Source organism: Coenobita brevimanus, chromosome 57 (assembly GCF_032717465.1).
Source record: "Coenobita brevimanus isolate Jiangsu-jjx chromosome 57, ASM3271746v2, whole genome shotgun sequence".
Lineage (NCBI taxonomy): Eukaryota > Metazoa > Arthropoda > Malacostraca > Decapoda > Coenobitidae > Coenobita > Coenobita brevimanus.
The window spans coordinates 8,785,587-8,802,027 of record NC_137010.1 but is presented as its reverse complement, the minus strand read 5'-3'; the positions used below and the strand labels follow the sequence as shown (position 1 = coordinate 8,802,027).

Below are 16,441 nucleotides of genomic sequence, written 5' to 3'. Positions count from 1 at the left end.
AAGGATGTGCATACAGCAGTTACTAGTGAAACAGTAACAAGCGTTTTGAAAACAATCCCAATTGGAGCACTGTTGGGACAGTGAGCTGAGTGAATATTTCTGGGTTTTTCACTAATGCCTCGTGAGTTCCCATAATAATACAATATTAAGAATTTGAATAAAAACACAATGTGGCGAATTTATGACAGGCAGTCTTTTGACAGTTTTCTTACTTTTATGCTTTCCTACTCTTATTCCTTTATCTTAGTTGCTCCATTCATTAGTGGAAAGTTGAATTAGGATGATGATGATTGAGTGATGAGTGAACAGAAGTATAGTGTGATATGGTTTTTCTTACTCATGTTTTCATTTTCTTTGCTTTATTGGCCCCACTTCACCCCATCCTTAAGTGGGGAAGGGCGATCAGGATGATAATGATTCTGGCAAAGGTGATCTTGCAGATTTGCTGGCTAAAGGCACAAAAAGAGAGTGAATAAATGTGAAAGAAAATAGGAAAATGAAAGTTAATGTGAGTGCCAAGAAAGCAAAGTAATGGTCTTTGAAAGGATAAAGTATAACAGAGTATAGGCAGTCTTCCTTCCCTAAGTGGGACCCCCCTCCTCCTCCTGTCATCATCATCATCGTGGTCATTATTAGTAGGTGGGAGCGTCCACCATTCACTCGCTCGATGGCTTTGTTGTACACTGCTTGACAAGCTGAATTGTTTCCTATAACCCAGGAAAACATTTACCACATTGGGTGGTAACCAATTAAACCATATAACCAAGTGATGCATTGAGGTGTATAGTAGTGGGTTAAGGTGTAACTGGATGAAACTCATAAGGTTTTACATCTAGGGGGTTAGGATATCTCCCATAGCTCACATAATGCCACTCAGGAGTGAGAGGCTGGTCACCTTCACCTTAAATGTCAAGACTCCGTAGCCTAGTCCCAGGCCATTATACACCTGATGAGGCAAAAAAAGATTGGATGATAGATAGATGGATAACTGTTTTTGACTGTGGTTGAAATTGAGGCATGACTGTTATTTGAATTCATGGTGTGTTTCATTAGTGTAGCCTAGCTTAGAATTGGTTCTGCTGTGCATTTACTGATATTAATGATATGTACTAAAATAAGAGTTGTCGCATTGATCAGAGTACAGCGATGGTGGTATGCGTGATGGTCGTGGTGAGGGCAGCAGCCTTACCTCCATTGTCTACTGCTCCCCCAGCGGTGATGACCCTCCCTTCACAGTCCATCTCCCAGGGGGGGACAACACTAAACCCCTTGGCTCCAGTGACAACCCCATACAGCTGGTGCAGCAGGTGAGTGCCAACAGAGTTAAGAGGAGTGAGTGGACTGGATATCAACCTGTTCAGTCCAGTGATAGTTTGTACTGTATTTTTTTCTAGCATTCTTCAGATGGTATTGGTTAGTTTTGAAGACTTTTTTTTTTTTTTTTTTTAATACTGGATGAGATGGATAAAGTGTTAATGATCTCCATTGTAAGTGGTCTCCCCAGAGCTAATAGGAATATTAGATGATTGCAAAAATAAAAAAGCCATTGTAGTGTCTCTTTTATCTGGGCCCTGACACTAAGAGTATGCAAGTACTGTACTGAGACTTAAAAGTGTATCAGCCTTAGTTTGAACTTTGATTTTCTGCATTTTTGGCTAAGTATAAACGTAGGAGTGAATGGTAAAGTGGCCAGTTATGGTGTCAAGTTTTTAGCCACACTTCTCTCTATCACTCTTTCAGTTGTATTTCCCATGTCATTGGTACCCATTCACCTATGTGCTGTGTTTTGGTAAGTACCATAATTGTTATTTATTACTGCAACTATAATATTTAAAGATATTGCATTCAGGTTGTGTTCTGGGTATGTCTGTCATTCTTACTGACAGTTATAATTGTATTTTGTCCATTGTCTCACATTATTTGTAATGTGACTACTGTTATTATTACCTCAGTGAGCACAGGTCAGGGAGGTTATGTATTTACCTGTATCTGTTTTTTTTGTTTTTTTATGCAAAGAAGAAGAAACCAGATGCTTCTAAGACTACAAATCCCTCCAAGAAAAAATAAAAACAAGATATAGCAATAGAGAGCCAAATTCAAGATCAAGGTGTCTCAGAAAGTTGTCATCGGACTTCAATTAAATTTAATTGATAGGTGGGCAGGGGGTCAAGGAATAGTGGATTAGATTTTGAGGTGGACCTGGATCTAGATACAGGAAATCGTAAGTTTTATTGGTGTTGCCAGAGGTGTGCCTTCTCTGATGTTGTATACCAGTTTAGACTAAAACCACATCATTAAATAACTGTGAGACCATATTATTACTCATCTGGTTTGGGGTTTATTGCATACATAATACCACTTAGGGATGAGTGAGGTTGGTCACTGTCATCTTAAATGTCAGGACCAACTTACCTAGCCTCAGGTTCCTACGCTCCTTATGGGGCAATATAGGATTGGATGATGGATGGATGGATGAAGTCATAAATTTTTTTGGCACTGGCAAAGGTATGCGCTCTTAGAATTTGTTAAGAGGGCGGACTAAGACCGTAGAATTAATTGACTATTTGAGACCGTAAAAGTGTTAGTCTGGTTGGAAAGCAGAATTATTATGGTAGTTCGTAAATTTTATTGGCATCGGTGGAGGTATGTACTCACAGAGTGCTTTCTAGTTACCAGTGTCATCACACCCTTTATAGTCATCATCACTACCAGTATTATTATATGCATCATTACCAGTACAGTACCATATTGCCACCACAGCTACTTGTCTGAGACTAGTGCAAGATATTAGCCACATCCAGGTACCCATTTGTGAATGACATATTGTTCCCAATACACCAAGCCCTCGTTTTTCAACCAGTCGTTATTCGACAATTCGTTGTTTCAACATTTATAAATCTATACCTTTTTTCCTTGTTCAACATGGTTATCCCCACCATTTCGACAGTTCAAACCATGTGCCACCAGACAGACAGGCTGAGCTGCCTGGTCTCCTGCTCTCTACCCTGCTGATCAATTGCCTCTTTACCCATTTGCATGTCTATTTGGCCATGTGGAATACTACAACACCACTATAGCTCCATCCAAGACCCCTACTACTGTATTACCTCTGTCAAGTGCAATCATGTGCTCACCAACCTGAGTGAGTGTTTCACCATCACATGGTCGGGTGATGATTGCACCAGTGACGAACGAACGGTCTTAATGCACGATACTTTTTTGGTGCCACCTTTACATAGTGCACATGTTAGTTTGCATTAGGTTAGGTAGGTTATAATCACTGAGGAGTCCTTGGGGGCAAAGCCTCCAGTTAGGTTTCAGTGCTTCCAGTTAGGCTTCCACTGCTATTTGTGGTTTTAAATTGAATACATTTGAGTTTGTTTGGTGTGGTAATGTCAGGTCCAATCGACGGACTCAGTAACAAACACGCTGTCGAAGGAGTTCAGACGGCTTTCTTTAATATCGCTAAGTGGATATATTTTGTTTGTTCTCCTATATTTTTTTGATCGATAATCAAATGTCAGTCATCTGAAATGTATGTACAGTAGTACAAAAATATTTTTCCTTGAGAACATAGGTCTATAAGAAAACAACTCAAATCCCTGTGTCACTTTCGTTCATATTTATCCATATTTTTTCCATCTTTATTGAATATTTTTTGAATGATGATGGTGGTCAGGAACCTAATCCCTCAGTTTCTTAACAGTCTTAGAGGAAAAATTGGTTCATTATTCGACCAATTTGTTATTCAGCCACTATATGGAACGCATCCCTGTTGAATAGTGGAAGAGAAGTGTACTCCATGCACTTTTGCTATCCTAGTGTGACAAATTCATGTTAAGGCAAATGTATTCTATTAATGGAAAAAAAATCTAAATTTCTACTTTGTAAAGTGCATGAAAGTACGAAATATCAGTGAATATCATATTGTGCTTTGATTCTAGTGTATTGCCCCATCAGTCTCTCTAGTATCCCATTTACAGTTCCTTTTTTTTTTTTTTTTTTTTTTTTTTTTTTTTTTTTTACTGTCACTGGTTACCCTGTCAGAGTTTTTATCATCATTATAACTGTTTACAACCACTGCAACAGGGCAACACATTCCAAGCACTACAGCCGGTGCAGGAGCGTCAGCTGGAGCAGATCACATCTCTCCTACAGCAGCGCCGCATCACAGCGCCTCCTGCCACTGATCATGATGAGATATATGACCCAAAAACCAACATGAAGATTGTGTATAAGGTTAGACCACATACATGGGATAACTTAGTTGAAAGGGGGGGGGGGAGAGTATGTGAACTCAGCATGCACAAAGGGTGATGTCTCAAGTACAGTGTAAGAGTACTTGTATTTAAGAGGAACACTATGTTCTTACCTAATTGTATCTTTACAGGAATGAGTCAAGCTCGCACTGTCCCGTACCTTAAACCATATTTATCATACATATCCTTAAATTTATGAATTCTTTGGCACACACTATTTCATTCTGTAATGCATTCCACTGATCAATTGCTCTATTTGGGAAACTAAATTTCCATACATCTTTATCGCCTCTCTTTTTATGCAATCTTTTGCAGTGTCCTCTTGCTGATGTATCCTCACAGGTTATGTAATCATTTATGTCTACTTTCTCCTTCCCTGATATGCATTTATATATCATAATCATGTCTCCTCTTTTCCTTCTCTCCTGTAGTGTAGGCAGATTCAGTTTTTCTAGTCTTTCTTCATACCTTAGATCCCATAAGTTTGGTACCCATCTTGTAGCGGGCCTTTGAACTTTTTCAATCTTATCTATTTCCTTTTTGAGATGAGTACTTCAAACTACTGATGCGTACTCCGGGCTTGGTCTGATGATTGATGTTATTATCTTTCTTATCATGTCTTCATTTATGTATGTGAATGCTATTCTCATATTTGCAAGCAGTGTATACATGTTCCTTACCTTCTCACTGATGTGGTCAGCCGGAGATAGTCTATTACAGTATTAATAATCACACCTAGGTCCTTCTCTCTTTCTGATGTGTGTAAAGTTTTATTTCCTAATTTATAATCCCAATCAGGTCTTTTTCCACTCTTACCAAACTTGATTACATGACACTTGTCCACATTGAATTCCATTTGCCATGTATTGCTCCATTCATGAAGTTTATTTAATTCTTCTTGTAGCTCTTTACAAGAACCTGTATTAGTAATTGACCTTTGTATTTTTGCATCATCTGCAAACATATTTAGATAGCTTTCATTTCCAATGTTGCTATCTATATCATTTATATACTATAAAAACATGATTGGTGCCAGCTCTAAGCCCTGTGGAACTCCACTAGTCACTTCTCTCCATGATGAGTAATTTCCCCTTAGTACTGTTCTCATTTCTCTTTTTTTGAGAAAATCTTGCATCCAACAATACAGTTCCCTTGAATTCCTCCTTGATGGTACAGTTTCCATAAAAGCCTTTGGTGCGGTACTCTGTCAAATGCTTTCTTAAAATCTAAATAGATACTGTCCACCCATCCTTCTCTTTTCTGTAATGTTTCTGTTGATCTATCATAGTAGCTCAGCAGATTAGTAACACAAAATTTTTCTTTTCTGAAATCAAACAGTCTTTGTGTTATCATATTGTGTTCTTCTAGATGATTTACCCAAGCATTTCTTATCAGCTTTTCTAATACCTTGCTTACAACACTGGTTAGTGATACTGGTTGGTAGTTGAGTGGATTTTGTCTATTTCCTTTCTTGAATAAGGGAACAATGTTTGCTTTCTTCCAAATATCAGGTGGTTTACCTTGTCCCAAGGATTCCTTGAAAATTAAAAATAATGGTTTACTTAACTCCTTTGGACATTCATGTAGCACCCAGCATGAAATTTCATCAGGACCATTTGCTTTTCCTTTGTCTAATTTACTTAGCTCCTCCTGTATTTCTTTTTCTGATATTTGTATATCTGGTAATATGTGGGCATGCCTGTTCCAAATCATCCCTCTCAAAATTATTTTCTTCTGTAAAAACTGACTGGAAATTCTTGTTTAGTGCTTCACAAATATCTTTCTCTTGTGTATAGGTGATCCCCTCATCTGTAATGCATTGTATTTTATCTTTTACTTTGGTTTTGCTTCTGATGTAGCTGTAAAATGGCTTTGGTTGATCACTACTTTTATTTATGATATCCTCCTCAAACTGTTTTTGGGCTTCCCTCCTTATTCTTGTATAGTCGTTTCTTGCCTGTTTATAGTTGTTATATGCCCTCTCACAATTGTGTCTTCTGTATCTATTCCACAACAAATCACTTTTTTCTTTTGATTTTTTACATTCTGTATTGAACCATTTCTTTATTTTCCTTTCTGCTTCTTTGTGCTATGGAATGTACTTCTAGACTCCTATTTCATAAAGTTCACAGAATTTTTTTTATATAGCATTTAAATCATGTCCTCTAAGCTCCTTTTCCCAGTCAATTTCTAGAAAGTACTTCTTTAGGTCATAATAGTTTCATCCATCCAGCCATCATCCAATCCTACATTGCCCCATGAGGAGCGTAGGAGCCCGGGGCTGGGCAAGTTAGTCCTGACATTTAAGATGAGAGTGACCAGCCTCACTCATCCCTGAGTGGTATTACATAAGCAGTCAACCCCAACCACCCCTTGGATATAAACCTTCACCGGCTCAATCCGACTGGAGCGCAGTAAATACCCACTAAACCACCAGGTGCCAAAATTCGGCTATATGGTTGCCACCCAGCATAGTAAATGGTTTCCTGGTGTACAGGAAACCATTTGGCTTGTCACTCAGTGTAGAGTCACCCACAGGCAGAAGGAAAAGGAAAGAATGAAGGAAATAAAGACAGAAGAGGGAGTGTAAAGTCACCTGTAGGTAGAAGGACTAGGAAAGAAAGAAGGAAAGAAAGACAGAAGAGGATGGAAGGAAATAAGGATGAAAGAGAGGAAAGGGCAGACACCCGAGAGCAGCACTACATCGAGTAAGTGGATGGTGAGCGCCCCCACCTACCACAATGATAGTTTCCCTTTTTATAATTTAGGTTCTTTTTGTAATTTTCATTGCTGTTAACTGTGTCATATGCAATCCTGAAGTTGCAATTTAGGACTGCATGGTCGCTTTTGCCAAATGGAGGGTGATACATTAAATTGTCAATATCGTTTTCTTGCCCAGTAAATATAAGATCTAGCACTGAGGGTGCATCGAGTCCTCTTTTTCTGGTGCTTTCCCTTACATGTTGCATTAGGAATAACTCCTGCATGAGATCCAGGAGCTTTTGGTCCGAACAGCTTTCTTGGCTTATTATATCTAGAATATTCCAATTTATATATGTATTAAAATCTCCAGTTAGTATAATTCTTTCTGATTTCTCTTCCATTCTATGTAGTAATGCTCTTAAACTCCGAATTGTACTCTCTGCCAGATCCTCATATTCGCCCCTTTCCCATGTGTTTGATCTGGGTGGCCTGTACAAATTGGCTACAATTACTTTCCCTTCAGATGTCTTGATCTCTACTGCAATCAGTTCAACTTGTGAAGGTATATCTAGTTCTGTTTCTTTGACCTATAGATTTTTCGTGGTTAATATTATAATTCCTCCTCCTTTTTTTTAAGTTCCTATCTCTTCTCCATATACTGTATTCCTCTAACTTTAGGATGTCATTTGATATCCTTGGTGTTAACCCATTAACTGCTCTATACAGCCTGGGCTGTTCCGAGTGCGACTGCTTAATACAGCCCTGGTTGCGCGGGTGAATTTCGAATATAGTGCCATGTTGACCATGGCCGACCCATGCAAGCATGTTTTAGCCTTCAAAACAGAAACCGAAAAAGAAAACGAAAACCATACATTCCAGTAGGGAATCAGACACTTCGATGTTCATCCATGGCTTTACCAAGGTAAATATTGAGCTAATATTTCGTTACTATATACTTTGGCCTGTGTTTTCTCAATTCCTAAGACAAAATTTGGCCTTTGGGAAATTTCATTTTTACCCCTATTTCTGCGCACCACGGACACCTCCAAAAAAAAAAACGCCATGCGCAGTTAATGGGTTAATTATGTTTCAGTTAGGCATATTATATATATGTGGTTCATTTTCTCTGATATAATCATTCTTCTCTAATAATTCAGATACGATTCCATCCACATTTGAGTACATCAACTTAAGTCATCGTATTTACATACTTGTCATGACTTGCTTCTACTACCTTTCTCCTTTTTATTCCCTCCTGCTTATGTACGACTTTTGAACCTGCAATCCGATTACTTTGTAAAAAAATGTATTTTTCTCCTCCTCTGATCTTCCCTTGTCTTTGTTTTTGCTTCCTCCCTCTTTTAGTAATTCCAGCTCTTCTTGAGTTAGACATTTTTTTATCCATATATTTTTGAAATTCGCATTTTCCATGAGTTTCTTTGCATTTTTTAGTATCTCCCCCACAGTGTTTACACTCTAGAATTTTACCTTTAGGGGCCTTGACTTGTTTCTCCTGTATTTCCCTAACCTTTTGTGTTCCTCTATGTCTTCATTACAAATTTCCTCAGATACTTCCTTCAATATGCTCATTACATTTGCCATCTCCTTTTTGTCTCTTGAGATCTTCTTTCTTATTTCTTCCTCTTCTGTACCAGTGACTTCTATAGATTTGATGATATCTACTGAATCTCTGACCAATTTAGGGTTGTTTTGGACTATTCTTTTCATCATCATCATCCAGACTTCCTTTCCCACCTTAGGGCAGGGTGAGGAGTAGCAATGGCCAGACAGCCCAAATTTGCCCAATCCAATGGGCCACGCTTCCAAGCACTCATCATTCAAGCCCCCAGAATCCTGGCTCTATTGGATACGCCAAAAACATTCGCCACGTTCTGTAGCATCACATAATCGTATCTGACAGAGTCAGTCCAGACGCTGCCATGTTAAAAAAGGGTGCCAAAAATCCCTGACCATGCGCTTCTCCTCACAAAATTCAGCCAGCCAGCTAGCTCGATCTCCTGTCAGTTCCCTAGCCTCACTGACTTCCAAACCTCTCTTCCTCACACATTCATTCACCATATTCTTTTCACTTCCTTTTTAATGCTTTTTTCTTCCACCATTGTTTCTAAGTCTTTCTTTACTTGCACCATTTAAGCATATGTGGTTTCCACATCATTTTTGTAGCTTTGCACCGCTTCATTCACCTGTGTTATTTTCTCCCCAATATCATTGCTCTGATCTACAGTAAAAGTCCAATTCTTCGGCATCCAATTCCCCGGCAAATCTGACATTTCGGCAGTTTTGAGAAATAGTCCCATTTACGAAAATCTCTGATCGTTCGGCAGATTTTCCAATTTTTTTCGTCAGTCTTGAAATTCTCCATGAGGACCCTCTACTGCTGGGGACTTCTTCCAGCAGTAGCAGAGTCCAATCAACCCCTTCTATTATACATATGTAATTAAGGAACCTACTATAAGTTTAGGTAAGTACATGTGAACTTGTAGGCCTACTGTACCATTACATTTATATACAGTATGTTCACTAATTTCTTTATTTTTCATATTCATGTATAGTATTGTATTCATTACAGTATTGTACAGTATCAAACAGTATACAGTACTCTCTCCAAGCACATTTGTAATGATATGAGTGGTGATGATAGTGTTCACCGAAACATATAAGGTATTGAGTGGGTAGGGTTTTTGATAATTCGGCAATTTTGATTTTTCGGCACTAGCCTGGTCCCATAGATGCCGAAAAATAGGACTTCTACTGTATCAGATTGCTTGCTTGCCTAATTGTCTCTGTATCATTTCTGAACTCTTCCATAATATTCTCGTGGTTGACTACTGTACCTGCCATTTCACTAATTTTCCTCCTAAGTGAACCCACCTCTACTGTCAGCTCATTGCTCTGATCTGTCAGATTGCTTGCTTGCCTAATTGTCTCTGTATCATTTCTGAACTCTTCCGTAATATTCTCGTGGTTGACTATTGTACCTGCCATTTCATTAATTTTTCTCCTAAGTGAACCCACCTCTACTGTCAGCTCATCTATTGTTGTGTCTTTATTGTTGACTTCTTTTCCTAATTTTTCTATTTCTTCCTTCTGCCAGTGCAACTGTTTCTTAATTTCATCAATTTCATTCTGAAAAGCCATCTCTAATCTGCTTACTCATTTCACAAGTTTATTGTAAGTCTCCATTTCAACCAGTTCTTGGTAGAAATCATCATCCTGCTTTCTACCTTTATTCCTTTTTTTTTCCAAATTTGCCTTACTAAAGTAGGCCATCATGCAGTACTAGTCGCAGACTAAACAACTGATCAGCTGGTCTTGCTCATTTTTGAGCTACCTGTACAGTACTTTGTTTTCTTTACTATCTGAACAACAGTCTTACTTATAACTTATTTTTATATTAGGACACCATTTAGTCTAACCTGGTATAGAGCTTGACTCATACAAAGATACTAATTTAGTTATAACCACTGGCCAGGTTTGGCCAGTTACAGAGTGGTGTTGACGTGTGTCCACTCTGCTCAGCGCCTGGTGTGTGTGTGTGTGTGTGTGTGTGTGTGTGTGTGTGTGTGTGGAGTTGTATGTTTCTAAAGCATAGGGTGCTTGTTAGAGTACTCATACAGTCAGCTCACATATAGTGCAGCAGTGTGGTTGTCAACACAGGATTGTGGTAAGACTGCAGTGGAAGACTTAGTGCCTTTGGGCAAAAAGGGAATGTGGTTGCTGCTTTCCCCAGTGTCACCACTAATGACCTCCCTAATCCTGCCCTTACCCTTCCCATGTTTACCTGAAAAAATACAAATCATTCATAAGTAAGCCTAGCAAGACACTGATAAACACTAAACACTGTATTTAAATGAACTGTGATGGTAGACAGGCATTGGGCCTCTGAGCAGCCACATGCAGTGCACTGTGGGAAAGAGGGTCATGTAATGGCCAGAAATGTCATATGTAGGTATTTGGGGGCCTTCATTGCAAGTTTTGCACGTTCTATGTGAACCCTGTAAAAGTTTAGAACCTGATAAACAACTGTGCGTCCTATACGGTATACAACTAGAATTCTGGAAATGCATGTAGTATGTTTCTTGTTGCAAGGTGTAGGGACGGAATGATCCTGGCAGTGTAAACAGGTAAACATTGACTAAGAGTAGAACCTAAATGGCTTTATTACCTATTCTCTTATTATGCAGTTTGTGAGTAATTTACAACACCGAAACAGCCCAAGTGTTGAAACCTGATTGTGCTATAATAGTGTATAACACACGTTTCCAGTTACTGTACTGTATATTAAGCAGTGTGGTCATACTCGACATTTCATTTATTCTCCTTGGATTGCAACAGTGTTAACCATGAAACTGATTATGATGCAGCTATTTGGCAAATTTAATGACTATTGCAGGATGAAATCAGATGTACCGTATATCAGCGTCTTGGAAATGGTATGACACATATACTCTTGAAATATTTTTGCTCAGTGTACCATACCTGTGAAGGTACAGTATTTTGGTTGGAAACTCCTCAGTTGGTAGGAAACCAGCAGCAACCCAAGTTGAATTTACTACTGTACTGTCCAAGCCTGAGTTGTCAGTTAGCCTAGTAAGCCATAAGTTGAGTGTGAGATGCTACTTTCAGTAATTTGATTCATTCATCCATCTCATCCCATGTTGCAGGCCTTACATTCATTTTAGCATCAACATCCAGCTTTCTAAGCATGTTTGAACCTTCCCTGAATGCTAACACCATAGTTGTCGACTAACCCCAGTCTTTGGCCAAGCAGACCCATCAACTGCAGGCAAGCAACCACCCCTGCAGGGCCATCTCATGCAGTGAACTGATGTTCACATATGGAAGATAGCACCTCAACCCAGTGAGATTCAGGGAAGAGTGTGGAGATTTGGTTCCCAGATGGGTGTCACATTTATGTCTCTTCACCCAGGAGGCGGGGGAGGCGGTGGCTGAATCAGTAGAGAGGCAGCCTGCAGTCCTAACGGACCCAGGATCGAATCCCGACTGGGGCAGGGAACAGTTTAAGGATTTGCATTTCCTAAAAGCAGTCTTTCCTGATCTACCAGATGACCCGCTGACATGTCGTAAAAATACCCCCGCTAATACCAGTACACCAGTCCTGTATGAGACAGCCCTAGCATGTATTCAGCATGGATGGTGGGTGTTAGCACCGAAGTGGTGACATGTGGAGATGTAGGAGGACTACTGGGCCTTGGGATAGGTCACTGCCCCCAAGCAATAAGCCCTGAAGCCTTTACCCAGAGTCGGACAAAAAAAAAAAAGTTAACAGTGGTACCATGATAGGCTCCACGTCACCCTGCTATTTGGTTACTGTTAGTGCATATTGCTGTTACTGTGTGTGTGCGCACACACTTCTGTTGCATCCCGAGTGGTGGCGTCACTGGAAGGGTCCTGTGATGTGCAAGCAGGGCCTGGTCAGTTGGCGGTGTGAGACCGGTGAGTGTGGTTGTTTCACATTCTAATACTGGTAGCAGAGTGTAGAATGAACATAATGGCGTCATGCCCAACTAAGTGGCCTCCAGAACTTGAAAATGATTCTGCCTATGAGAGTTGGAAGAAGGACATCAACATTTGGTGTGAACTGACGGACTTACCTAAGAAGAAGCAAGCTCTAGCCATTCACCTTTCATTGTCGGGAAGAGCGAGGGTGGCGTCTTCAGAAATTGATGCTACTGATTTGAAACAAGATAATGGTGTTCAGACTTTGTTGAACAAACTAGATGGTTTATTTCTCGTGGACAAAGGATGTCGGCAGTTTGCCGCTTTTCATGAATTGTACAACTTCAGAAGAGCCGGTGATATAAACATTCGTAAGTTCATGGCAGAATATGAGCATGTTTATTTCAAATTTACAAAGCAGGACATGGAACTGCCGAATTCTGTGATGGCCTTTACGTCCCGAGTGGTGGCATCACCAGAAGGGTCCTGTGGTGGACAGGCGGGGCCCAGTCAGTTGGCAGTGTGAGGCCAGTGAGTGCGGTTGTTTCGCATTCTGGTAGTTACTACCCAGCATTATAAATTGTTTCCCAGGTTATAGGAAATCAATAGGCATGTCATTCTGTAGAACCACCTGAAGTGGGAAGAAGAGTAATAAAAAATTACAGGAAGGATGGGAGAAATAGGAAAAGAGGAGGGCTACACAGAAAAATAATGATAAAGATGAAGGAAGAAGTAGGCTGCTACTGCATTGAATGAGAAGGTGATGGTCGTCATCTTACCGTCTCAGGTGGTAGGTAGTGGAGGAAGTTCATGAATTTTGTTCCTTGCAACTACTGTTCCTTTGTCTGGGGGCTTAGCCTTGTGGGTGGGGATGAGAGAAGATAGCTAGCCTAATATGCCATAAAATGTGCATGATGCCACTCCTTCCAAAACTGTGGTACAAGATTGAAATTCACGCTCATATACGGTACAATAACCCTTCCATTTGTGTTGGTTCCATATGTGCTAAAGACCATTTGAGCAGATAGATAAACCCAACCCATAATCAGTAAGCACAGGTATAAAAATTGTTATGTGTGGGCTCCAGAAGTTGGCCTCCAAAAGCAGGCTACCAGGCACCAACATTTGAAAGTTCCACACAGTGATGGATGTCAGTATGGCCACCGATGCACAAAACTGTCAATACTGATTTTCTGATGGCCCCTTTTATATTGTGTATTAATTATAGATTGTGCAAGCAGAGTGAGAGAAGAGTTCTGGACAAATGTGGAAGCGTGCATGGAAAAGTTTGAAAGGAAGGAGAGTGTTTTAGATTGGTGATATGAATGGTAAAGTAGGGAATATGAAGGTGGATGGAGTAGTTAGTGAGTGGGGTGTGCCTGCTGAGATAGATGAGAATGGCAGTGCTTTAGTTGACATTTGTGCTGGGGGGAGGGAGGTTGGTGATAGCCAGTACCCTCTTCAGGCACAAACTGATCCATAGGTATACATGGCGAGTGATGAGAAGGGTGGGAGGTGAACTGAATGAATGGAAGGCAGTGATTGATTATGTGTGTGTGGATGAAAGGATGTGAAGGTGTGTAATGGATGCAAAAGTTTGTAGGGGTTGGGGGAGTGGACTTTCTGACCACCACTTGATGGTGGTTAGAATCAAGGTCCAAGTGAAATGGAGAAATAGAAGAAGGGAAGGACAGGAGAAAGTAGTATATGCAAGGAGGGTAGAAAGGTTACAAGAGAATGAGAAAAAGGCAGAATATAAGAGAGAAATGGAGGAATGATTGGGTAAATATGAATTGGAGTTGATGGGGGATGTGGAAGGTGCGTGCAAGATATTCACAGAAGAAATCTGCAGCATGTGAGTAGGTGTGTGGTTTGAAGAGAAGACAACACACTCATATATGTTTATAAATGAGTGTGTTGTCCCAGATTATTGGCTGAAGAGTGTGATTGTTAATGAGTACAAGAGAAAGGGTGCAGGATGCAGTTGGGGAAGGTGGCAGATGTGTTTGGGTCGACTGCTGAATTGCTGAAGGCTTCAGGAGATAAAGGAGTTGGGTTAATTACCACTTTGAGTAACATGTTTGTATATGAGTGTGTTGTCCCAGATGACCAGCTGAAAAGTGTGATTGTTAATGAGTACAAGGGGAAGGGTGATGCCCTGGAAAGAGGAAATTATTGAGGTATAAAACTTTTTGACCAGATAATGAAGGTATTGGAGAAAATTCTTGAAGGTATGATTGTAGAAAGAATGAATATTTATGAGATGCAATTTTGATTTATGCCAGGCAAAAGGACCACTAATACCATATTCATTGTTTGACAGCTTCAGGAAAACTATATAGGAAAGACAAGGGATCTGTACTTTGTTTTTGTTGATATGGAGAAGACCCTTGACAAAGTACCCCAGAAGGTGGAGAAGTTGGCAGTGAGAAAGTTTAGGACTGAGAAGTGACTGGTTAAAGTGGTTATAACTATGTATGTGGGTGCTCGCACCATGTGAGAGTGAATGAAGATTTGAGTGATGAATTTTCTGTGAATGTTGGCGTGCATCAGGGGTCAGTCTTTTTTGTTTGTTATGGTGCTTGAAGCCCTCTCATGTGACTTCAGAAATGGATTTCTGTGGGAGATGTTGTGTGCTCATGATTTGGTGTTGCTTGCAGAGATGGAAAGGGAGGCAGAGGAAAGATTTAGGAAGTGGAGAGATAGTATGGGGCACAAGAGCTGGAAAGTAAATGCAGACAAAGCAAAAGTGATGGTATGTAGGGCTGGTGGTGGTACTGTCAAAGAAGAGGGAGAGTGGCCATGTGTGGTTTGTCACAAGGGTGTGGAAGTAATTCCATCTTGTGCAGTATTTGTGATAAGTGGACATATAAGAGATGTAGTGGTATTAGAGGTAGTCTGCAAGATAATACTGATTTTGTGTGTGCAGTGTATCGGAGAGAGCATGAGATTGTGAGGCATGAAAGGATTGAGCATGCTAGTGAATCTTGAGTGTGTGGAAGAGTTTTGATAATTGGGAATGGGGCTAGAGCAAGGGGTGGTTGGAAGAAGCTTAGGGAGCTGTTGCCTCTCCTCTGTGCTAAGGGATCTTTGTATGTGGCATATGTTTGGAGTGTAATGGTGTATGGTAATGAGACCTGAGCAATTAAGGATAATATTCATAGGCTTAGACATACAGAAACAACAATGATTAGGTGGATTTGTAGAGTGTCCTGGAATGCGAGGCCTGGATGAGTTGAGAGGAAGCATGGAACTGGAGTGTATTGGTGTTGTGATGAGGAGGCATATATTGAGATGGTTTGGGCATGTGGAGAGGATAGGGGATGACATTTGGGTGCAGAAAGTGAGAAGTGTGAACGTTTGGGGTAGGGCTGCAAGAGGCAGACTGAAAAAGGCCTGGGACAAGGTCATAGAGTGTGACCTCAGGGATAAGGTATTGCATAGGGAGGCACCAGAGATTAAGCAGCATGGAGAGCTGACATTAAATGACCAAGGCCGACGCATACAAGCATGTTGGACCCTGTATAAATGAAACGAAACAAAACAGGCTATGGGCACTAGGAATATTTTGTTATTTTTAAAAAGGAAGATTGAAATGCATAGACAGAATTAATAGAACTGAAAGCAGGTGACTGGCTATGTACTGTACTGTAAAGGAGGCAGGCTGGTGCTGTGTGTGTGCATATTTACATAAGCATTTTATTATTTGCCATGAATGCAGCTATGGACTTTAAGAGTAAATATATGATCCCCCCTTATTTACTACTTGATAAACTCTAATTAACCAATATGCATATTTACAAAAGCATTTTATTATTTACCATGAATGGAGCTACAGCCTTTAAGAATAAATATATGATCACCACTTATTTACTACTTTATAAACTCTAATTAACCATTTTCTGTGACCACTTATGTTCCTAGAGGTTGTATGTTTACTACATTGAATGCAAGGTGTGACTAGGGGAAAGGGTCAGAATTTTTCAAGAGGGCAAAAT

General features: G+C 40.1%; 1 protein-coding gene across 1 annotated transcript in view; it reads left to right on the top strand.

The window, feature by feature from the left end:
- The window catches only part of LOC145402320 (uncharacterized), a 56,146-nt gene that overhangs the window by 4,840 nt on the left and 34,865 nt on the right, over positions 1–16,441 (top strand). Inside the window, exons 3-4 of the mRNA XM_080274460.1 lie at positions 1,138–1,307; positions 4,090–4,239. Of these exons, the coding sequence (XP_080130586.1) occupies positions 1,138–1,307; positions 4,090–4,239 (320 nt within the window). The remainder of the gene's footprint in view (positions 1–1,137; positions 1,308–4,089; positions 4,240–16,441) is intronic.